At 42.7% G+C, this 24,638-nt stretch overlaps 1 protein-coding gene across 2 annotated transcripts in view; it reads right to left on the minus strand.

The window, feature by feature from the left end:
* Positions 1–24,638, minus strand: part of DMD (dystrophin) — a 2,144,806-nt gene that overhangs the window by 400,686 nt on the left and 1,719,482 nt on the right. Inside the window, exons 1-3 of one of the 2 annotated variants that reach the window (XM_054973283.1) lie at positions 18,758–18,817; positions 18,125–18,297; positions 15,183–15,339 (exon numbers count right to left, since the gene is read on the minus strand). In XM_054973283.1, coding sequence (XP_054829258.1) covers positions 15,183–15,339; positions 18,125–18,297; positions 18,758–18,787 — 360 coding nt within the window. In that variant the 5' untranslated portion in view covers positions 18,788–18,817. Of the gene's footprint in view, positions 1–15,182; positions 15,340–18,124; positions 18,298–18,757; positions 18,818–24,638 lie in introns of those variants that run through there. The other variant, XM_054973282.1, reaches the window with a different exon arrangement.

Consider the following 24,638-nt stretch of genomic DNA (forward strand, 5'->3'; position numbering starts at 1 on the left):
TGCCTTCTGAGAGCTCAGACATATAGGACCAACTTAAGAGCCCCAAGTGCTTTAACCTTTCTTCATTGGTTTCCATAACATTAAGAGGTATCTTCTTTCTCCATATTTTTTGTTACTATGCAAACTGGAAAATGACAATACATGGGAATAGCCAGAGAGACTGAATCTTACAAACTGGATCAAAAGCTATTGCTTGTCATTTGCCTTTACTGTGCAAAATTCTTTATGTAAAAAAAAAATCCTTCAAACATCACTGTATTAAGAACACATATCTATTCCCTGGGCTGAGACATCTGATTTTATTCCTAAAGCATGCCTTTCAAGAGCTATTGATCTCATGGTTAAATCATAGATGCTTTACAATCTGCTCAAGTAACATTGTCACTCTGACATAGGGCTTTTCTGCAGACTTGACTTATTCCTGATTTTCTTGGTGGTCAATCCACAAGCATTGAAATCAGTTTTGGCATGGTTCTTCTGCTCATCTGCCATCCTTTTCATTTTTACAGTTGTGGAGATAGTTTATTTTCTGCCTCACGTGCCTTAAATAATCACAATTTTCAAGGAAGGGTGCTGTCAGCATTAGTGGCATCATCAGTGACATCACAGCACACACATCTTTTTTGGTGCATGCTTATATTGCTATACTGATGTAAGGGATGATTTTTTTAAAAAAAGAAAAAGAACACACTGCTAGTCTTTGCATGAAGAAGCATAAAAGGGAAGCAGCTCCACCACCCATACCTAACTCTCGTCCCCCAGGTCCAGATAGAGAGCCTTGCCTGGATTGACCTAAAGCCATGAGATGGAGGATGGCACTGGTGTGGCAAACCAACCACTGTTGGGAAGGAGCCCAAAGCAGCAGCAGCGATGTGCTTTTCAAACCGTGCTGCTTTTTCTGATGCCAGAAGTGTGACCTGCCCCAGCCACCAGAGCTTTTGCATTTTTTTAAAATTAATTTTATATTGCTCTATTGATCTACCATATCTGTATTGATTGTAATAATAGGTACAGCAAGTTCTCTGAACCTACAGCTTTCCTTTTTTTTTAAAAAAAAAGTAAGTCTCTAGCCCCTTCTCTTGCAGAGAGATAATGAAAAAGGCAAATCTCTGTAATGGAAGGGACTAGAGATTACTTTTAAAAAATAATTAAATAAAATAAAGCTGTAAATTCAAAGAACCTGCTGCATCTGTTTTAACAATGGTAGGTTGATATATTGATATGAAATAGATGGTTTAAAAAGATTGAAAACTAAACCAGGAGGTGTAGAAAAGAAGAGAGGTAGTGATCCGACAGTGATGAAACTGATAGGGGGAGAAAACTGTGTGGAAAACCCCTCTGTGTTCTTACATGGAGGTCATTTGCTTTATATTTGTCCTACAACTAGGCTGCTGCAAATATTAAACCTTCAGTTTAACCCTAACTTTTCACCAATCTGGCAATATAAAGGTCAGAACAACAAAAGACTATTAATTCACTGTTGCAAGTTCCTTAGTGCCATTATTAACAGGAAATACGTTTTATTGCTTTTGTATAGGATCCTTTTCAGAACTGTATATTAATTCAACTGTAGTGGCTGATACTGATATCCTGAAGTGTCGATGAATGGTTTAAAAAAGATGGTTGTTGTGGGTTTTCTGGGCTGTATTGCCGTGGTCTTGGCATTGTAGTTCCTGACATTTTGCCAGCAGCTGTGGCTGGCATCTTCAGAGGTGTAGCACCAAAAGACCATATATCAAAGGAATTACTGATCAGATGGGAAAGCTTATGAAAAAGCATAACCTTCAAGCAGTGTTCAGACCCACCCGAAAAATACAACAGATGCTACAATCAGCAAAAGACAGTAGAGACCCCCTCACCTCTGCAGGAGTATACCGTATACCCTGCAGCTGTGGACAAGTTTACATCGGGACCACAAAGCGTAGCATCCAGACAAGAATAAAAGAACATGAAAGACACTGCAGACTTGGACAACCTGAAAAATCAGCAGTGGCTGAACATAGCCTAACGCAAACAGGGCACAGTATCTTATTCCAGGACACCAAAATACTGGACAACACTTCCAACTACTTTGTCAGACTGCACAGGGAAGCCATTGAAATTCACAAGCATAAGCAAAACTTCAACAGGAAAGAAGAAACCTTAAGAATGAACAGAGCATGGTTTCCAGTTCTGAAAAACACCAGGCTAACAAAACATTCTATCCCCGACAATAGCCCTGCAGAGAAGATTAGCACATCAAGTACCAATCCATATGCAAAAGAACCTCCTCAGGATACAGTGAAGCCTCCCGCCATTAGCATTCCACACCCTGGGAAACTCTTACAGGATGACTCAGCTCAACCCCACCCCTCCTGAGTAGATACAAATGACCTACATCTTTTCCACACTGTGACCCTGAGAGATCTCTGTCTTTTGGTGCTACACCTCTGAAGATGCCAGCCACAGCTGCTGGTGAAACGTCAGGAACTACAATGCCAAGACCACGGCAATACAGCCCGGAAAACCCACAACAACCATCGTTCTCCGGCCATGAAAGCCTTCGACAATACATCGGTTTAAAAAAGGTTATCAAAAAAAGGTGAACTATCATTAATAACAGAATTAGCTGAAATATATGCCTAATTTGCAACCATTGATTTCAGACTAATTTTATTGAATTCTTGAACTTTTCCCATACTTTGTGGTGATTGTTGAAGAAATCAAACATGCATAATATATGACTTAACAAAAGAACAGGTAAACTACTTTATTTAAGCCCTTCTATTTGTCACAAACACTTGGGCTATAATGTGGATATGCCCACCATTTTAATAATTCATACATTGATTAGCTCACCTCAGACATTCATTAGCATCTTATGAGATTCTCATGGGTAACTTTAAATCTCTTCAGTTACAAAATCATACAATCTCCAAATGGATGATGAAATGTAACAAAAGGGGAAGCTTTGCATCGATGAAAAAAGCTTTATTTATGTTTAGACACATACAGCTCACCTCTTGATAATTTCTTTTACTGGAATTTTTAAGAATTTTAAATGAAGGTTTTTTTGTGGTTGATTTTGTTATATATAGTAACAAATAATGTAATGGAGTGGCAATATGGGTAACCATATTTACTTTCTCCTTATTTGCCTTTGTGTTGTATGACAAGTCGGCACTCCCGGCAGCAGCAGAGCTGCTTAAGCTGGGGGCCGGCATTTGCAGTCCTGCCCGGAAGGAGAGACAGATGCCCTTCCTGGGCATATGGGCATTTGGCTGGGGGTGGAGCCACATGCCTTTAGAGGTGGCTCCGCTTTCACAGCCGGCAGTTGCTTCACTGGCTTGGAGAGGCAGGAGCAATGCCCAGGCTTCTCCCATGTGAGGAGCCTGCTACATGCCCACAATTCATGGGAGCGGTAGAGAATGTGGCAGCGGCAGCGGCGATAAGAGTGGAGAGTGGTGTGAGGCCAGGGGCTTGCTTGTGTCGTTGGCAACAAGGGAGTTGGTGGTAGCAGGGCTGACTTGCTGCCAATTTGGAGGCTGCACGGATTCAGAGGCCGTGCTGCAGTAAAGGCCGTGGTGGCAGCAGGCCCAGCGGCTGAGGCTCCAAGAGTTCCCACAGCAGCTCAATAGGCTCTTTTGGACCTGGGGCTTGGCAGGTGGCTTGGTGGGAGCCCGTTGCAGCAGTGCGGGGGCAGAAGCAGAGCGTTGCCTGGGCTGGGTGTGTGGATACCCCCCTCTGTCTTTGCGGGGTTTGGGATTGCCTCCTCCCCTGTTTTGCTGGAGGTCTTGAGGTGGAGGCTTCACTACCAATCCCTTCACAGGTATGTAACCCCTAGTAACCCCTTCCCCTCCTTCTGTCAGGATGACGTGGAGCAGTAGCCAGGCAGCTTGTGCCAGCGGCCATTTTAAGGCTCCATTCCAGGGGTCAGCAGCCATTTTGTGGGACCGGCTGTGCCTGGTTGGCATAGGACAGTAGTCAGGCACTGGTGCCAGTGGCCATTTTAGGTTCCCTCTTGCAGGGCAGGCAGCCATTTTGTGGGACCTGCTGCTGTATCAGTGGTGACTTGGTTTTCTACCAACTCCTGATTTAATTAGCTTCTTGTCTGAGTGCAGTTCAATTGTGCTTAGGGAGTTCATAGCTTAGTGGTTAAGTGGCTGGGCCACAAATCAGCTTTCTGCTGGTTCATATTCTTGTGCCCAATTATGCCTCCCAAGAAGGGTGGTGGCCTGTCCAAGGGCAAACAACTGGCCAAGAAGCCTGCCTCCAAGAGGCATCCCCCCTCCTACACTCCCTCCTCTGATGAGGATGGCGAGCCAACTAGGCAGGAGATTTTGGATTGCTTAGCAGTCTTGGAGCAGGCCAGGGCTGGGTAGGCAACTAGCTGGGGCTGGAACTAGGGAATGTTGGCCCACTAAGAAGGCTTCCAGTGCTGCTTTTCAGTGAGAAATCCTGATGCGTATTTCTGCTTTTGAGGGTAAATCCTTGGCAGAGCCAGGTGAAACCAGCGGCACCCAGACAATGTCCAGACCAACGGAGGAGGCGCTTGTGGTGGAGGCTGAGCAGGAAGGGGCATTGGACAGCATACAAGTTGCTATAGCAGTGGAACCAAGTTTGCCAGAGGGTAAGTCAGTCCTTTCTCAGCAGGCATACACCTAGCCATGGGGCCCTGGGGTCAGGCAGCTGCCTCTGGGCCCCCATGTCCCACATTACCACCACTAACACAGTTGGCACCTGGTTGGCCTTCTGCTGTCCCCCCAAGTTGGCAAGGGTATGCTGGGCAGGAGTATGCTGCGACATCTCAGGGTCAGCAGCAGTCCCCTGCTACATCTCCCCAAACAGGGTTTCAATCACCAGGATGGCCATATGGTTATGGTCCTCAGTGGGGTTTCTCTTCTTATGCCCCCCCTCCTGACAGCCTGGTTCCATATAGGGTTTTGCATTTTGGGGACACTGCTTTGCTCCTTGGTGACCACTTAACGCAGGCCACAAGGGATAAGATTATAAAAAGAGTATGTAGATATTTTTACCCTTCTCTTCAGGAAGCTGGAGCAGAAGGATAAAGATGATCTTGATTGAGAGGGACAAGGAAAAGATTAGGCATAGGCGGGTTGACCAAACCTGGTCAAACTGGCTTCCTGGGTTTCTCATTTACGCAGTGGTATTGGCTAGAGCACAACCTTAGTGAGCGATTTCTCTTTTTCAGTACTGGATATTATTTATAAGGGCTACACGGACTTCATTGGTGCTGCATGGCTGCAGTACAATGAAGAGTTTCAAATGCGTGCTACCCTCAACCCCAGCCTGCCTTGGGACCAAATTAACCAATAGCTGTGGCTGCAGGTGATGTCCCCTGCTAAATCAAATATGGGAGACCGGTCTGACAGCCGTTACCTGATCCACTGCTCACAGTCAGCATCTGGTACCCATGCTCCTGCGGGGCAGCAGGTTCAAACCCGGCTGCTTTCCTGGGACTTTACATCTAAGGGATTGGGGAACAAGAAGTCCTGTAAATATCAGCATGAGTACCCTTCCTGTGCGGGCCCCCACCCCTATGTGGCTTGTCCCAAGGCTAAGCAGGGAGGCAGCGGTAAGCACTTGGCTGGAGGTGGTGGCCAACAAGCAGCTGGAAAAAGGGTCCGGCCTAGTATAGCTGAGGGTACTTGAGCGTTTGTTGCTAGTCTACCCTCAGTGCCAGGATGCTGAGTATTTGATTTCTGGTTTTACGTTTGTTTTTCACATCCCCTTTCAGGGCCAAAGGATGCCTTTCATGGCAGCCAACCTTTGCTTGGTAGCTGGCATGGAAGACGTGGTCCATGCCAAGATTTTGCAAGAATGTGTCGATGGGCAGGTCCTTGGCCATTTGATGCCCCTCCTGACCCTTGTTTGATTGATTGATTAGATTTTTAGCCCGCCCTCCCCACAAGCAGGCTCAGGGCAGGTTACAATCATAAATAAATTACAATAAATAAAACCAATAAAATACATCTCAGTACCAACCTTCAGTTTGAGGGTTTCCCCTCTGGGAGCGGTTCCCAAGAAGGCAGCCGGTGAATTCCACCTCATTCACCACTTATCCTTTCCTAAAGGGGGCTCAGTTAATTGTCATGTCTCACTGTGCCCATTCATTCATTCCAATAATTCTTGCTGTCAAATGTATGCTTCATTTTGTCAGGGGTGACTCCATTTTGTATGGCTAGATATATTCTTGTTGCTAACATTCCAATGAGTTCTCACACGTTCCCAGGTGGCCGGGTGTTTTACCAGTTTGAGGCTTTCTTCCTGACTATGATATGTCTTATCTCCGTGTAGCCTGTTCTCACACAGATCAAACAACTCTGGGTTGTTTGGAAGTTGGGAAGGGAGAGGAACAGGGGTAGAAGAAGGAGGTAATTTTCCTATGTAGCCATTCTGGTCAACTTTCTACTAGAACTGCTTAGGTGCTTACCTTACTCCTAAGTAGACCTTTGGATTTGATTATGGAAAGAACTGATTACTGAATAAATGTCATTTAACCAAGAAACCAAGTCTTGCTACAGTGAACCAGGGATCTGTCTGCTGTAGTCTATCATCCAGAGTCTGACATTAATGATGCCATTCCCGAGTATTTGTGTTCAATGCATTACATATCCTTTGACCAGGCAGACAAGGTGGTATGCTGTTGTGGGGTGGGCGCTGAAATGGTGAAGTGTGATATTAAGTCTGTCTTTCACCTGCTCCCAGTTCATCCTGGAGACTTTGAGCTCCTGGGGTTTTCATTTGAGGGCAAGTATATGGACAGGGCCCTTCCGATGGGGTGTTCCATATCTAGCTTGATATTTGAGCGCTTCAGTTCCTTTTTGGAATGGGAGCTGCATCATCGATTTGCTTGTCCAGACACCATCCATTACCTAGAGGACTTTTGTTGTTGGGCCCAGCTGGCACAGGCCAGTGCACCAAGTTACTGGCAGGATTTATGGCACTTGCTGAGTAGCGTGGTGTTCCTTTAGCACATGAGAAGACTGAAGCCCCATCCCAGATTTTAACCTTTTTGGGCATAGAGTTAGATATGGTCCAGCAGTCCTTGTGGCTCCCTTTGGAAAAGATAGAGGACCTTAGGTGTAGGCTGACCTGCTTCATTTGTAGGAGTAAAGTGACTCTTCTTGAACTGCAGCAGTTGTTCGGTCACTTGAACTTCACTTGTAGGGCAATTGCTCCAGGTTGGGCACTTACGGTCTCCCCATCTTTGGTTGAAGATCAGCAAGGGCATGTGGTACGATATTGAAGTGTGGCTTGAATTCCTTAGCTCATTTAATGAGGTGACTTTTTGGAGGGAGGACCTGTTGCTCGACACTGAGCTCAGGTTACTTCTGATGCTTCAGGGACCTTGGGCTTTGTAATATATTTCCAAGGTCACTGGTGCATTGACCGATGACTGATGACTGGATGGACACGGGGTTGGCTAAAGAGCTAACATTTTTGGAGTTCTTTCTCTTGCTAGTGGTGGTATGGCTCTGGGGTGAGGAGCTGGTCAACCACACAGTCCACTTTTGGTGTGACAACTTAGCTGTGGTACATGTAGTTAACCCCTTGTCCTCAAAATCATCTAGAGTAATATGGCTAGTGTGGGCTTTTACCCTTAAATGCCTTCAGTTGAACATTTTGTTTAGGGCCTGACATGTTCCTGGAATTAATAATGGCGTGGCAGATGCTTTGTCTTGCCAACAGATGGAATGGCTCTAGCAGCTTGCCCCAGAGGCCAATCATCAGCCAGCACAGATACCCCGGGAGCTGTGGCAGTTTGGAAGACGGAAGTAAACAGAGTGATCCAGCTAGCCATTGCTCCCAGTACACAGAGGTCATATGACTGCACAGTAGGGCAGTTTAGTGAGTTTAGGAGTACTATGGGTCTCCTGCAGCTTTGACCTATCCTGCTGGAACACCTAATGCATTTTTGTGTTGTTCAGTGGGGAAAAGGTCTTTCGGTCAAGTCCATTAGGGGACAGTTGGCTGCTCTCACCTTTGCTAGCAAGGCATGGGACCTACCTGAAGCCACAGAGGATTTTCAGGTCTGCAAATTGTTGGAAGGCTGGTCCCGGGAGGCTGGGGTGCCTGGTGATGTTAGGCAGCCAATCTCCCCATTGGTACTTAAAGGGTTGGGGGCTGCCTGGGGGGAAGTTTGTTCTTCTAATTTTGAAATAAAGTTGTTTCATGCTGCTTCCTTAACTGTATTCTTTGAGGCCCTGTGGGTAAGTGAGCTGGTGTCCAAGTCCCGTAGGGATGCAACTGGTAGGGCCTTGAAGGCTCAGGATATTAAATTTCTGGGCAATAAGGTCACCATTAGAATTTGGCGGTCCAAGACTGATCAGAGGCAGCAGGGAACCACTTTTCTCTTGGGCACCTGTGCTGATCGGGAGCTTTGCCCTGCTAGTGCTCTCAGGGAGTATGTTTAGCTCCGTGGGGAAGGCCAGGGTGTTTTGTTTTGACATGAAGATCAGACTCCATTAACTAAGTATCAGTTTTGGACAGTAACAGAGAGGGCTCTTAGCAAGCTTGGCTTATCTAGGGTCAAATTCAGCACCCATTCAATTCTTTCAGGATTGGGGCTGCCTCAACAGCATCGGCCATTGGGTACCCCCAGCATGAGATACAGCATGTAGGCAGGTGGTGCGTATTGAACCTATATCTGCCCCCTGCCACAGTTTTAAATGGCCATACTAATAGTTCTTTCCTTAGGTGCTGAGAAAGGCCAAGGGAAGTGGAGGATCCTGATCTGTGGAGTGTTCTGGGCTGCCCATCAAGCCAGGAGAATGCTGATTGGATCCCAGCTGGGGATGAGTACTGTGGCCATGGTTGAGTGGCAAGGATGGCATGGCCTTAGGTGCCTGGGACTCTTGCCACTATAGTTCGGGGAAGGACGGGTCCTCCCCCAAACATTTTAGTCATCCATCTAGGTGGCAATGACTTGGGGTTGGTGCAGGGAAAGGCCCTTTCACTGAAGGTTGCTGAAGACCTCTGAGAGATAAGCAGTCAATGGCTGGGCGTGCTTATCTTTTGGTCAGAAATGGTACAACGGAGGGTATGGTGGGAGGCCTTGAACCTGTGGGCAATTGAAAGGACCCGATGCAAGGCTAATAGAGCCATCAAGAAACCCTTAGGGGAAGGCGTAGGAATATATTTACCCCATCCGAGGATTAGGGTCCAATTTGCCCATCTCTACTGAGGTGATGGTAGACACCTGTTGACAGAGGGCAACAAGATTTTTCTCGATGACCTGCGGCAAGGGCTTTGATTGCCTTTAAGCCACCTGTGAGGCATGAGGGCCTAAACAGAGGAATGGCCCTTCCATTGGCAGGAGAGTATTGGGGAATAGGGAGCGGTGAGCACCCAATGGCACTTCTCCATGGGCGGGGAAACAAGGTCTGCCACCAGTGCAATATGCTTGTGATGGCTACCCTAACATGGGAAGATGCCTACAGGGATCCCCAGGGACAAGTCCTTCTCTCATGCTCTCATGCTCACCCGGATAGTGGCGGCTGTGCATTCTTTCGCGCGAGAGAATGCACAGCCGCCACTATCCGGGTTTTTGGAAATATGATTGTCTCCATCAGAACTACAGCGGAAAACAATGCCCCTGAGGAAGTGACAGACGAAATCTGAGCTTATGAGCCGGTGCCAGATAGGGCGTGGAATTGAATTGGGTGAGGAACTGTTTTCCATCCGTTCTGCTTTTCGCTGCTAATAAGGAGAACAAAAGGATAAAAGAAGATACAATATTGTTCACATACCCATGGAGAGAGACTTTATGTTGGGACTCTGTTCTTTCCCGGTTTGGTCATTCATACATATGTGGAATTGTTTTTTTTTTAATTAAATTTTATTAAAGGTTATCAAGCACATAGTCCAATTCAAGTCTTACTTTTACATTCACATAACAATAACTTATTTACAAGTTTACTATTAACATTTAAAGTTTTTTTTTCTTTAAATGGTTTTCCTCATATAGATCCATGAAAGTTTTGTTGTTCTTCAATTACTTATATTTCTATTAATGACTGGTAGATTGTGTTCATAGACTGTATGTTGCTTGTTGTAATGTAGTCAAGAAATGGCTTCCACTTACTGTAAAATTCTGTTGTCTTTTCTTTTTCTGAGGATTGTTGAATTCTGTAATTTTTTCCATAATCATTTGGTCCCACACCTTACTAAGCCATTGGTCTATATTTGGTGCTGCCTTAGCATTCCATTTTATTGTGATTATTGTTTTTGCTGCTACAAATAGACTACTTATGAGTTCTTTTCTAATTTGTGGAACTTTATTGTCTTGCCATAAGTCTAGAAATATTATTGTTGGTTGCAGTTGTATTGAATAGGTAGTTATTTTATGTATGATCTCTATTACTTCTTCCCAAAAGGCCATTATTTTTGGACATGTCCACCAACAATGGCTATAGGTCCCTGTACTCCCACATTCCCTCCAACACAATGGCGAGTACTTTGCTGTTAGCTGTGCTAATTTCTTTGGTGTGTAGTACCAATAGGATATTATTTTAAATGTTTGTAATTTAGTAGATATTATCGACGAATTGAATAATTTCGATGACCAGACTTTCCCCCATTGTTCTGATGAGATTGTTAATTCCCATTCTTGTTCCCACTTTTTTTGATACATATGTCTTTTTACGTTTCCTGATTCTAATAAGATGTTATAAATCTTAGATAAGAGTCCTTTCTGTTTATAATCTTTTTGTTCTAATAATATCTCTAAATCAGTTTTTTTTCTTTAAGGATCTCTACAAGATGTATTTGAGATGCCATATGATTAATTTGAAAATATGTAAACCATGGGATTTGTTGGTTTGTTTTTTCTTCAAGTTCTGTCCTTGTCAAAATCCTCTTATTTGTTGTTATATCTATCAATCTTGTTAGTTTAATTTGTTTCCAGAATTTGTTTATCTGCTGCTTTTTACCTGGGGGAAACCAATCTTGCATTGTAAATGAAGCATATCGAGTGATATTAGGGAGAAGTCTTCCCTTTTGGGTATCCCATGTTTTGAGGATGTCTACTAAGAATTTATTTTGCTTTATATTTGTCCATTGGTTTCTTTTTTTATTCCATATTATTTCCTGAGTCGTGTAGGGATAGTACAGTGGGATCAATATTTGTATCCAATCCAGTTCTTTTTTATCTTGCAGCAACTGTAGAGCATTAACTAATCTAGATGCAACTGCATATATCTTTAAGTCAGGGTAACTAAAACCCCCTTGATGTACTTTTTGTCTTAAAGTGGCAAACGAGATTCTTGATTTCTTTTTATTCCATAAGAACTTGTTTAATATTGTTTGCCATTGTTTAATAATTGCTTGTGGTGGCGTTATAGGAATTGCTCGTAAAAGAAAAAGTATTTTGGGGAGAATAAAAGATTTTATAATATGGAATCTATCTATCCAAGTGTACTGTTGTCTATTTCTTTGCTCCAGTTCTTGTTTAATTTCTTTGATATTTTGATAATGATTGTATTGCATTAGCTGATCTAAGTCAGCTGGAATATTTATGCCTAAATATGATAATGACTTGTCTGCCCATCGATAGCTAAATTTAGAGGATAAGAAATCCTTCATTTGTAATGAAATGTTTAAAGGCAGTATAGTGGATTTGGACGTATTTATTCTTAAGCCAGACACTTGTGCAAATTCCTTTAATACCTCATGTAGGTAAGTCAATGAACTCTCAGGGTTAATAAGGAAAACTAAGTTTATATGTTTTAGATGCTATCTCTATTCCTTGTATTTTCTCCTGTTGCCGAATTGAAATTGCCAGAGGTTCCAGAGCAAGTACAAACAGGGTTGGAGATAAAGGACATCCCTGTCTTGTCCCTCTTGAAAGTATGAATGTCTCTGAAGTCATTTCATTTATTTTAATTTGTGCTTTAGCTTGGGTGTAGATTGTTCTGATTGAATTTATAAATTTTGTGCCAAATTCCATAATTTTCAGTAATTCAATTAAGTATGTTATTTCTAAGGAATCAAACGCTTTCTCTACATCTAATGATACCAGTAATGTTGCTGAATGTTGTTGTTTGCAGGCTGATATAATGTTTTGTATATGTTTTCCGTTAGGTCCCTTCCAGGGATAAAACCTGTTTGGTCTTGGTGTATATATTCTGTAATAAATGTGTTTACCCTTTTTGCCATTATTGCTGTATAAATTTTATAATCTTGATTAAGCAATGATATTGGACGGTATGAAGCTGGATCCTTTGGGTCTCTTCCTTGCTTATGAATTACTATAATCGATGCTTCTTTCCAAGACGGAGGTTGCTGTCCCAAGTTTAATAGTGCATTGCATGCCTCTGTTAAAGAATTTAGAATGTTATTAAGAAATTTCTTATAAAATTCCGGAGGGTAACCATCTGGTCCTGCTGCCTTGTTGTTTTTTAGTCTTTGTATTGTTTCTCTAACTTCCTGTGTTGTAATTGGGTTTTCTAATATTTGTCTGTGCGTTTCTGCAAGTTTTTTTAAATGTTTATGATTCTGAAAATACTGTTTAATCAGGTCTTCAGTTGGATTCTTTGATGTGTAGAGTTTTTTATAGTATTCTTTAAAGGCATGTGTTATGTCTTTGGGCTTGTGTTCTATTTTTCCGTTCGTGTTTTTTATTGCTATTATTTGTTTTGACATTTGTTTTTCTTTTACCTTCCATGATAAAATCTTTAAATTTTTGGGTGTATTATACCAGTATTTTTGCTTTAAATATAAAAGGTTTCTTTTTATTTGATCGGATTCTATGATTTCTAATAATTTACGTTCATGAAGTAGTGCCTGATAAGTTTTTTTACTCCCTGTTTTTTATGTTGCGCTTCCAATTGTCCTATCCTATCCATAATTGCTGTTTTTTGTTCTTTCTGTTGTTTATTTAAATGAGCTGTCAAAGAGATAATTTGGCCCCTTAAAACTACTTTGAGTGCGTCCCATCTCATATGAGCCAATGTATCCTTTTCATTGTTATCTTTTAAGTATTGGGCTATAAATTGCTCTATCTTTTTGCTAGTTTGGTCTTTGTTGAGTAAGACTTTATTAAGTGTCCAAAGTTTTGTAGTTATAGTGTCACTTCTAATGGAAACATATGTGGAATTGTTGATTTGCATTGTTGTATAATTGTCACAAACTAGTAGCACATTGCACTTTGAAAATACTTTTTGATAATTTGTAAGAGTGTGCCTTTTTTTTCTCCCAGGAGTTTCTACTCTATTTGCACTACAGAACTGTTACGGGAGAAACCATTGTACTTAGCCAAGAGAGCCCAGCTGTAACTGCCCAAAGCAGCCAGATGATCTACCCCAGGTGCAGCTGCTTCAGGCAGCCAAGGTCAGGGCTAGAGGGCAAACAAAGGGTGTGGCTGGCAGTTGGAGCCAGGAATAAGAGAAAGGATATAAAGGAAATCCACTCACAGGGCGTGGTGAGTTGTGTAGGAGGAGTCGGGGGTGGAGTAGGAGTTGTTGGAGTTTGGATGGAGACAATGAGTGACAGAGGAAAGAAGGCAGCGAAGGTGATGAAGGAGGAAAGTGGACACGGGCGCGGCTAGGTTGAGCGGACTTGCTGGTGGCTTGTGAAGGTGCATGGGTGATGTATACCTCTCCTCCTACCACAAAGTGGGATCCTGCATAATCCCTAGCAGGACCTCGATGACAAAGCCAGGTGCCCCAGCGCCCAACGCAGCAGCGCGTGGGGGAAAACTTGACAGAACTACTTTGGATCTCAGGCTGCACAGCAAGCCAGACCAGGGGCACGTTGTTCACTTTCCCCCCTGCTTTGAGGCTAGGGTTACCTAACCCCCCCCGGCAGGATCCAGTGCTTACTATTTTCTTGTTCCCATGATGCTCCGCATACACAAGATAACATCATTTCCGGGAAGTGACATCATTGTACATGTGCAGGAGCATGCGTGCTCCACAATGGGTCAATTTGGGTCCAAAATGTGCCTGATTTGGCCCATTTGGGGCCCAAATTGGCCCATTGCTAAGTGTGGGAGTGTTCCTGGGGTGGCACAATGACATCACTCCCAGGAAGTGATGTCATCATGCCACTCCAGGAGCATGACCGGGAGGCCTGTTCCCACAACTTTCCCCGCCACCTGCCAGGTAAGTGGTGATGGGAAGAGTGAAAGCAGGGGATTCCCCACACCCACTAGGGGAATGAGATCCCTACTTGAGGCCCTGGTATCACTAGTCTCATAAACCTGCTTTCCTTTCTAAGGAAATTTTTAAAATGAGGCTTATTTCATTAATCTAGAAAAGTAACAAAACCTGCAAAATCTAGTTTTCATTAAAACCAGGGAATAACATGTCAATATGTTGATCAATTCCATTTTCCACTGACTCATGTCACACCATTTCTGAATGTACTACACCTTTCTCTTTCATCTTTTCTTATGCTAGATCTTTCTTTTAAATTTATGTCTGTACTGATACTGGCCCAGTGCACACATAGTTCTGTTGTCTATCTCCACTCACATGGACGTTCCTTCTCATGAGAGGTTGGGGGCAGTATCAGTCACCCTCACAGTCTTTTCTCACCTCCACATACCAACCAGCCACTTTATGCCAATACCAATCCACTAATGAAGTTGTAGCTCTTTATTTCCCCTGTGGGCAGCATCCTTCCCACCTGCCTACAACAGTAACCAATTGGGGCAGAAATTTTCCATTCCTGGGCAAGGGCAGATGGGGTTCTATAGAGACTCATCCATGTATTCCTTCTACATGGTTATGTCAAACGCACAGGGTGTAAAATTTTCCATAGTAACCAGAATGTGAAACCAGAGTTTGAAGTTTGCTTACAAGCTAGTTAAGACTGAATCTGCTTAATGTAATTGCAATATAAGAATAAACCATGGTAAGGTAAGGGAAAGGAAAATTCCTGTATGAGAGACGACGGAGGGAAGTGGGAATGTACATCTCAATTTGGAATTGCATCCCATTTTGGAATTGCACTTACTGGGATACCTTCACCACATACCACTACTGAAGCTACCACAATCTGAACTAGCTTATTAAATACAAATCAGTTATAAGTACCCTGCAATGTTACTTTTAATTATTCCTAACATTGATTTTATGTCTCTACATCTTCTCAGCATAAGGAAGAATTTCATTTACATCCAAAATCAAACAGGCATAATAATCCAGCACTGCAAATCTGATTTTGAAATATCATACCCTGTGCATATCATTCTGCTTTTGTACTGTGGGAAGATCTCCACCGATAGGTGACTGTCGTTTTAATTCATCTTCTTTCAATTGCAGCCATGCTAGAAGTTCCTGGAGGGAAAGGTGTAGTCGTCTCCACTGGTCAGAACTGGCTTCTAGATGAGACCTGGAAAACATAAATCAAAATATTTATAGTTTCCAGGAACTATGGAATTATGTAAGACATCTATATAAAATTGTGTAAAATCTCACATAGGGATGATCAGGACATCCTAGTTCCCTTGACACACCTGCATTGGTTCTAGACTTCCTTATCATTCCTTCACTGAGATTAATATTTACATAATGACCTACACACATAGCATCAGCATACCAAGTGTTTATACAGTGAGTTTGAACAGTCATGGAGGGCTAAAGACAACAGAAAAGAATGCTGCATTTAAAGAGGACAGATACTCATGACAAAGGATGCTGTCCTACTTACTTGGAAATTAATGGTAAAAAATTCTTTTGATTTTAAAGGCCCAGGATTGCACACAAAGCGTTTTTCCCCCCATAGGGACTCCAAAGGGAAGTCATATTTACTCTCCTGTTTTCCAAAATAAAGCACATTCCCAATCTCTTTCTCCAAACAGAGAAAATTAAAGGTATGCCTTTTATTGGACTTCGTGACTGAAACTGTAACCTTGAACTTGGCAAGCAAAATTCTTAGGATAATCTGAATATATACATGATTAAATATAGCCAGATAGTGTAGGTCATTAACACAATAAATGGTTCTGAAAACGACAGGAAAATTTCAAACAGAAAAGAGTTTAATCTGTAGAATCCAGAATTAAAAAAGCCAGACTTTCTAAATTTGTACATTGTGTAAACTTGATTTGCCTAAGCTGTTAATGGTCAATATTGTTCCCTTATGAAACGGTGTTCGCAGTTTTCAGTCACAAGTCACTTTTTCTCTGTAATGAAATGCAACGGAATGCTCCTGTTATGGGGGAAACCAGTTTATTGTCTGTGATAGTCTCACATCTTGAAAGAAAGAAAGAAAGAAAGAAAGAAAGAAAGAAAGAAAGAAAGAAAGAAAGAAAGAAAGAAAGAAAGAAAGAAAGAAAGAAAGAAAGAAAGAAAGAAAGCCTTTGCTGTGCTTCTCACCTCCATGTTTTGGCTATACTAAACCATTCATTAAAACTTACTGCTTCTATTGAGCAAGACGGCTGCTTTTATGTTTAATTGAAGAAGGTAAAGCAACCATGATAAACTAGGGTTACTATTTTTAACTTGATTAATGCAATCAGTATCAAAACTGTGGCAAGCGAACTGTAGAAAAGCTCCATTATTTTGGCTAACATACCATGTTTCTTTTCTCATGTCTTTTTATTTTGCTTAGTTTATGGGTAACAAAATTTGTAGAGAAAAGACGGCAAAAGCTATAATAAACCTTTCATTTGCTTGTCTATAGAAAATCTTCAGTCACAAACCTTTTTAACTTCATGTATTTCATTTGTTTTTAATGATTAATATTATGAAGATTCTTTCTGTCATTTATACACACTGATCTCCCTCAAGTCTCTGGCTGCAAAAAAGCAAATATTTCATATACTTGAAAGCCTTCTGCCACTGGCCACACATAGTAGGACTGAGCAAGAGAGTGTCTGGGAAAGAGTGCTGTAGTGTCTATTATAAACCTCTTGGAGGATTATTGAAGAAAGATGATTAACCCCTCCGTTATTCCAAAGAATCTTTTGTAGTTTTGCCTTTTGTTATATGTTCCTATGGAGAACATTCTTCCTTGTAAGACAATTTGTCTTATTTCTGGCATTCAGTTTCTAACTTGATAATACACCTTTCCAAGATAATATCAATACAGGATGCAATCCATGTAAGTTACACTGAAACTCAACAATGTACCTAATTCTCATTGTCTCCATCTGTGGATAAATAAATCCCAAAACTGGGGCCATGGACACATGAAACAGATCTTTCTAAAAACCTGAGAAAAGCTCCAACTTTGCAGAAAAATTTGAAATTTCAGCCTGCATCACGCAACTGGACCAGAGGTTTTCTGAGGAGAGGCTGTTGGAGGAAGGGAAATAGGGAAAATTGGAGACAGGGAATCAGATCAAGTTAGGCTGACTGGTAGGTAGGAAGGAGAGAGAGAAGCAGGGAAAAGTGAGAGCTTATGGAGGCTACCAGGGAAGGAAAAGAGGAAATGGAGGGGAGTGGAATGAGATGCCTTCTGCAAGTCCTTGTGCCCCCCTTGTGCTATATATTTTAAAATAAATAGGTTTAAGACTCAGCTTCCATGTTGCAATCTGCTCATATGTCCTATGATACAAAGCACAGAAACAATCTCTAATATACATTCTAAGATAATCTTTAATTATATTTATTATATTATATGTATTTAGAATTATTATATTTGCATCACATAGGAAAATTCAATTTTGTTGAAGATTTTTTTTGTATGAGCTACTACTGCCTTTAAAAATCACTAAAGAGTAGCTTGCCTTTTCAGGAGTGGATATCATTACAGAAAAAATTCAAAGGTAGTTCTAACTGCATGTGAAGTGCTTCATTATTAAAAAATGATTATCAACTTGAGACATCATTTTTGCTTGGTTGTTCTTTTATCCTGACTATATTCTATGATTGTGATATTATATGTCTAGCAGTATTATTTAAAATATACTTTTCAGAGGAAGTACAGGTCCTGGTTAAGGATACTTAAAGTATTTTCTATATTCTCATTTTTAAATTACTGCAAAACAAACAAACAAACCTTTCATTTTACTGCAGCAGACCAACATTGCTACCTCTTCTAAATTACTGACAACCCAAGCACTTTAGCACAATTTGAAAATAATAAAAGGTATATGCCATGGGAAGGAAATGAAAGTTCTCTCCTCCAATGAATTCTATTTTGCTTCTTTCCTCCTCTGTTTGAGCCCTACCTAATATTGAGAGATTTTTTCCTAAGTTCATTCCATCTGAAGTTCATATTATCCAGGCGTCTCTGCAACAAGGTTGCATCATCAGAACCTTCCAGAGACCTCAAGATTTTCTGTCCATTTTCATCCAGGCTGTGGAAGATGTCAGTGTGCGTTTCAATTTCTTTCTGGAGTTCCTATCATGAAACAAATATATGAGATGCTGTCAGATAAATGCCAGACATACGTCCATAGAAGTTCTTGGCAATAATCATACAAAAATATACTGACATGGTGATTTCTTACCTGAATTAATTAAAATCCAGAGTTTTGTCCACTTGGGAAACACAAATGAAAATAACATTTTTCCCAATCCAAATAATTAAACTGGATATTTTAAAGAGACTTTTGATGGCTATTCATTTCTAAAGTAAAAAATAACAATGCTATATACTATGCTGAATATACTGTTCCCCCTCTCATTTGATACAGCAATGCATTTATACCAGCACAGCTTTGTCAGAGAATATACATTTTAAAACAACCAAAATGTTAAATATTATCATCAGGCTTTGACATGTGGCAAAACGCATGGATTGGTTATGTTATATTGCTGGTGATAATTAAAAAGCCCTCATCATCCCAGTCAAATCTGACCTTTACATGGTACGTCTTCCTATGTAACATTTTCAACTTGACCAGAAGCTTCAGCACAAGTCTTGCTGCATAGAAATCCCAAGAAAACTAAGCTACTGCAACAGCAGAGCTCTGAAATGCCAAGTTCAGTTACATTCCATTGACAGAACGCATTTCAAAGCAGACTTCAACAGTCAGTAGTAATAAACAGCTACTTTGTACTATGTCAAAACATCAGTCAGGGCCATGGCTGTAGGAGGAACCAAGAGACCCAGAATGCACAACTGGCAGCTTATGTTGAACAGCCAACTTTTCTTATCTTTTTAGAATTGTAGGCCAGAAAGTTTTAAAAATTCATATTTTCCTCTCTTTTTTAGCAAACTAGCCACTGCCAAAGGAACATTCTTCAGAGAGCTAACTGCCTGGTACTAGCATTCCTATCTGCCTACACAGTGAATGGTGTCTTTGTATATTATCTGCCCCATTCTTCATAGTCTTAAAAAAATGTTTTAGCTCCAAAGATGGATAGATGTATTTGAGGGGTGATTGTGTGTGTATAAAACCATTACTTCCAGTTATAGCAGGAAGAGGTGGGGATTAGAACCTCAAGATGCTGGGCTAAACAATTTTCTGAGCTCTGCATGAGATACTGGGAGATTCCTTGCTATAGCATCAGCATCTTTGAATAGGAATATCTTCTAAGAATATGCAAGAGGTGTATCGTGATAGTTTCAGTGAAACTAATGCCTAGGTAAGAACTGCCGGTGTGCTTTTTGGCAGATTCTTGTTAGCTAGCAGACTGAATGTTGAAGATCTAATAAAAATGCCATTTTTATGTATTTTGCAGATGACTCCCATTCAAGTAATCTGTATGCACTGTAGAAAGGGTTGTCAGCTCCAGGTTGGGAAATTCCTGGATACTTAATGGTGGGGCCTGGGGAGGGGAGGGACCTCAATGGAGAATAATGCCATACAGTCCATCCTCCAAAGAAGCCATTTTCTCCAGGTGAACTGATCTCTATAGTCAATTTTAATCCTGGGAGATCAGGCCCCAGCTGGAGACTGGCAACATTAACTGTAGAAATGAAATGTCACCAGAATATAAGAATATAAGGAGAACCTGTTGGAACAGACCAGTGGCCCAGTGGTCAGAGGAAAGATAGGATTCCAGTCTAATAAGCATAGCTATACTATACACTTTTGATCACATTCATTTTATTTCATCTCTAACCATCTTCATTTTATACTAGGGATGAGTGGATGTGTTCTGTTTTGTTACTGTTTTGTGGATTGGGTCTGGCTGTGCATGGGGTTAATGCGGAAAATTTCTATTACTGATTTTTAAAAAGGTATGCATTTGTTACTGTAGTTTTCAGTTGGTCACCAGTGTGCAAGAGTACTCATTGCTCCTTGATTTACACAGCCATGAAAAAGAAATCTGGAAGTAATTATGCCTGTGCATTAATAAAAACTCAGTTCAAAGAGGAATCTTCTTATAATCATACCACTTCATAGCATTGTGTGCTGTGACTGCATAAGGAGTTCTTTTTCATGGTATTTCATTTAAACTAGTATGTACTTAGGGAATTAGTAACCACTGTAAGGGGGAAAAGATAATACTGAAAAGTAGCACAAATGATTAGATCTAAAATGTGACCAACAGAATGAGTGGAAACATAAGATGAGTGTGGAAAAGCAAAAGAATTTAAGAGACAGAAAATATAATACTGAACAGATGCTTCAGAATTAATAATATGTATGGTAAAATCAGTGAATAGAAAGAGAAAGGAAAGACTAGCACTCAAAGTTACATAGAAAGGAAGGGTGAAAATGAAAGCTCACAGACACACCACAGGTGTGTTGGCACTGAAGGGCCAGGCTGCGGTAGAGGTGTGACCCAGAGCCAGAAGAGGAGTGGCAGGAGGTTCTCTTCCAAGATGACAATGAGGTCGGCACCATTCCAGCATCAGAGCAGCGGGAGCAGGATGCTTTCACATACATCAGGTGAGTATCTCGCTCTTGCTTGGTGGGGGGAGGGGGAGGGGGAGCAAGTGCAGCCATGGGAAGGGAGCGGATGGTAAGCTGGCCCAGGCTGGATGCTTTTCTTCTCCCCGGCATGGGGGAGTAACCCCCCCGTGCCTCAATAGTCCCATCAGAGCTGGGGCAGAGAAGACCTAGCAGGAGGGAAGGAGGCGTGCATGAAGAAACATCGCCGCCTTGTCCGGGTTGAGTGATTTAAGTGCTTAGGGGTGTTCCCCATGGGGGCTTTGAAATAGACTCCTGAAGAAGCAAGCGCGAAATCTGCTTGCAGCCGGCCACAGATTGAGGGTTATGCAGGAATGAGGTTTACTGCTGCTTTTACAACTGACCTCATTATTGTTATACAGGAGAAGGTTACGCAGAAATGAGATTTACTGCTGCCTTTACAACTCACCCCACGAGAGTTTTGCAGGGGTGAGGTTGACTGCGGTCTTTATAACTCATCTCATGGCAGGAAAGCCTTTCTACTTTATATTTATGAATGTATAAGAAAGAAGATCTGGAAAGAAAGTAAAAAACTGTTTCATCAAGGATTTACCCAGAAGTTATGGACTATTTGAAGAATGCTCATATATGAAATGTTGCATTGTATGGACTTGTATGGACATTTGTGAATGGATATTTATGAATTTGTTATATTGTGGGAATATTTATGAATTGTCAGCACTTTGCACTTTCAATTGCACTTATAAATTGACTCATTGTATTATAAATGGCATGAAATTGATTATTTTGTTCCCTGTGGGATTCACCTCCCTCCTTTTTGCATCATAGTTTATTACAGGGACGGCCTAATTCTCTGTTTGTTGAGAGCGCTGGGCAGGGCCAACCTGGGAGTGCTGCATGGAGACCTGCAATCAGGCAAGCCGAGGGACAGCATGCAAGCCTCCTGGAGGGGCCAGCAGAGGGCCAGTCACCAGAGAAGGGTGGCAACAGAGCCAGTGGCCCGGATGGAGCAGAGCAGATGAACAGACCCTGAGGCTGCATACAGCTTGGGTGGACCTCAAGGAACATGATGGAGCCAGGAGCAGGAACCAAGACGGAGGTCCCATTGAGCTAAGCAGAGGACCCGCAGCTGTAGCTCATCAGCGTTGCAGGAATCACATGGTAAGTCATCGGAGGAGGATTGGGAGCAAGGGGTGCAAGACTACTGGGAGGCGGTCGCATACACCCCTGAGTTGGCAGATTGGGCCTGGTGACGACCAGGGGAAGTGTGGCAGAGGACGCGCTTGCTGCCTGAGAGGATCGGCGGCCCAGCTGGCAAAGGAAATCACCTCCTCCCGTGGGGGGCGGGAGAAGCGCTAGTGGGATATCGCCTGACGTAGAAGGCCAGGGATCACATATTAAATGGGTATTATGTGGATGTGTTCACCTTGCTGCATGCAGACCAGTCAGCCAGGGAATGTGGATGTACGAGGAAGCACAAGAGGAGTGAGAGTGCCCAGCAGAGTGCACTTTTCTCAACTGGTTTCTGGGGTACGGTGTGTACTTTTCTCAACAGGGTTCTGGGGTATGGTGTGAACATGGGGGTGGTAACAGATGTGTTCCCCAAGAGAGCCTGGCACCTGTGCAGCCACCTGCTGCAAGTGATGCAGGTGAAGGCAGTGGGGGGCAACAGGGCAGCCATTAAATATGATCAGGAGTTCAGGAGGAGGGCATCCAGTAACGAGCATACCAGATGGGATCAGATGGACAGCATTGTTTGGATTAATACAGTTGGGATGAGAGGATGGGGCAGGGCAGAATGGACCTCAAACAGGGGCAGCACATGGTGATACATGCTCAGGAAGCCGTGTTGGGAGTTCAATGTGAGCAACTGCCAGAGAACCTAGTGCAGATATGATCGTGTGTGTGAGGGATGTTACAAACAGTACCCATGGTCTGAATGCCCCCGGGGCTCCAGAGCCCAGCAGTCCTTTTGGTGTCGCAGATCAGTTGGAGGAAAGGCAAAAGGAGACCAAGGGAGCCAAGCGGAACAGGGAGGCTCCACCATAGGAAGTAAGAAATGAACCAGAACAGGGAGGGCTGGTGGTCTCTGTCCAGGACACCAGTGTCCCCAATGGCACTTTGGCCATTACTCGAGTGCTACCAAACCCGGATGGCTGTAAAAACGATTTGGAATGGTTTCACAAAAGGCTTCAGGATTCCATATGAGAAACTGCGGACGCAGATAACCTGAAGTCAGCCCGGGACCTGCCAGATGTGGTGGCAGCTAAGATTCAGAAAAAGATAGCTGCCGGGTGGGTAGCTGGTCTGTTAGATTCTCCACCCATCGCTAACCTCAGAGTATCCCCTTTGGGGATAGTGTCCAAGAAAACCTCAGGGGAATACCACCTGATCCATCATTTGTCTTATCCAAGAAGGTAGTCAGTTAACGATGCAATTCCTCCTGAGTTTTGCTCTGTGCGCTACGCCTCATTCAACCAAGTGGTGAACCTAGTGCAGGCGTGTGGGCCTTGATGGTGAACTGTGCCATTCAATCCACCTTTCCGCTCCTACCAGTATACCCAGATGAACTATTGTCATGTCTGTACCCCTACATCCATGCCATTGTTCTATGTGTTGAACCATTGCTAATGCTAATGCTGTACCTTGATTTCATTTTGCAAATGCTCTATCACTTCCATTTCTCTAGCAGCCTGAGAACACAGCTGTCTTATCTCTTTTCTTTGAAACTCTCAGAAGTGACCTTGTACTGTCTGAAATGTTTCAGTTTACTCTCATGCATTTCCAGACCATTTCCCATGCAAACCTGTGGTCTAGGTGGGAAGGGGGAAATGAGTGCGTATTTAGAGTCGTACTTTCTTCAAGTTTCTATTCCTATCAAAGAAACATGTACTGCTTAGATGCTTTCCTGTCTCTGAGTAATTCTATGGACATATATATGGAAATGATTGGATTTCTGAATAAAACCATTTAACCAAGAGCTTTGACTTCTTGTTGCAATGGTACAGAGACCTGTCTACCATATCCTGTCATCCATAGTCTGCCATTTTGATAGGAATCCTCTATTTTCCTCTGCACCTGCAACCCTTGGCAAATGGCTACTGGCTTTATGTCATCAGAGCCTGACTTGGGGCTAACAGAGCCAGAGGAGTCTACCATTCACCCAAACCTGTTGCTGAGACCGGGGATAACTCCTGAAAGGACTTCCAGCATGGGGGTACCTGAGGCACAGACAAGAATGGACTCTCTGGAACCTAAAGAATATACAATCGACCTGGAGGAGGTGACACATCAAGAGGAACTAAAAGTGTTGGAGAGCATATATGTTGGATATGTTGAACGTCATTTCCAAAGTGTGTTGAACAGATTACAGAGGCTCGAGGACCCTGGATTACACCCTGCCAACACTGTGGAGTATAGTGGAATTACAATTGAGACAGAAAACGATCCTTTGGACAGCTGTGAGTTGGGAGCCACGGCTGGACCAAACAACCAGGATTGGAGCCAGACACCATGACTACTTGCACTACAGGATGAGGCAACACAATCCGTGTTGTTGGCTTCACAAATGAGGGGGGACTGTGGATTAACTCCTGATAGAGAACCCATTTTGGTGGATTATACTGTCGAGGACGAAACGAACTCCATGGGATCAAGTGACTCAAAGGTTGCAGCCAGGCCAGAAATCCCCATCGGGGGCCAAATGCCGCAAACCATGAGATACGGGATGAAATTTTCCCAAGAGGAACTAGCCCATGCATGGAGGATACAACAAGAATGGGAATGAGACCTCCTCAGAAGGAAAGAGACTACAGATTCACTGGAGACACCGGTGACGGAACTGATGGGAACATGCAGGGAACCAGAGAAGACCTCTATCCTGCCGCAACTGGGGACAGCCCCACAAATTGGACAA

This window comes from Eublepharis macularius, chromosome 3, assembly GCF_028583425.1.
Source record: "Eublepharis macularius isolate TG4126 chromosome 3, MPM_Emac_v1.0, whole genome shotgun sequence".
Classification (NCBI taxonomy): domain Eukaryota; kingdom Metazoa; phylum Chordata; class Lepidosauria; order Squamata; family Eublepharidae; genus Eublepharis; species Eublepharis macularius.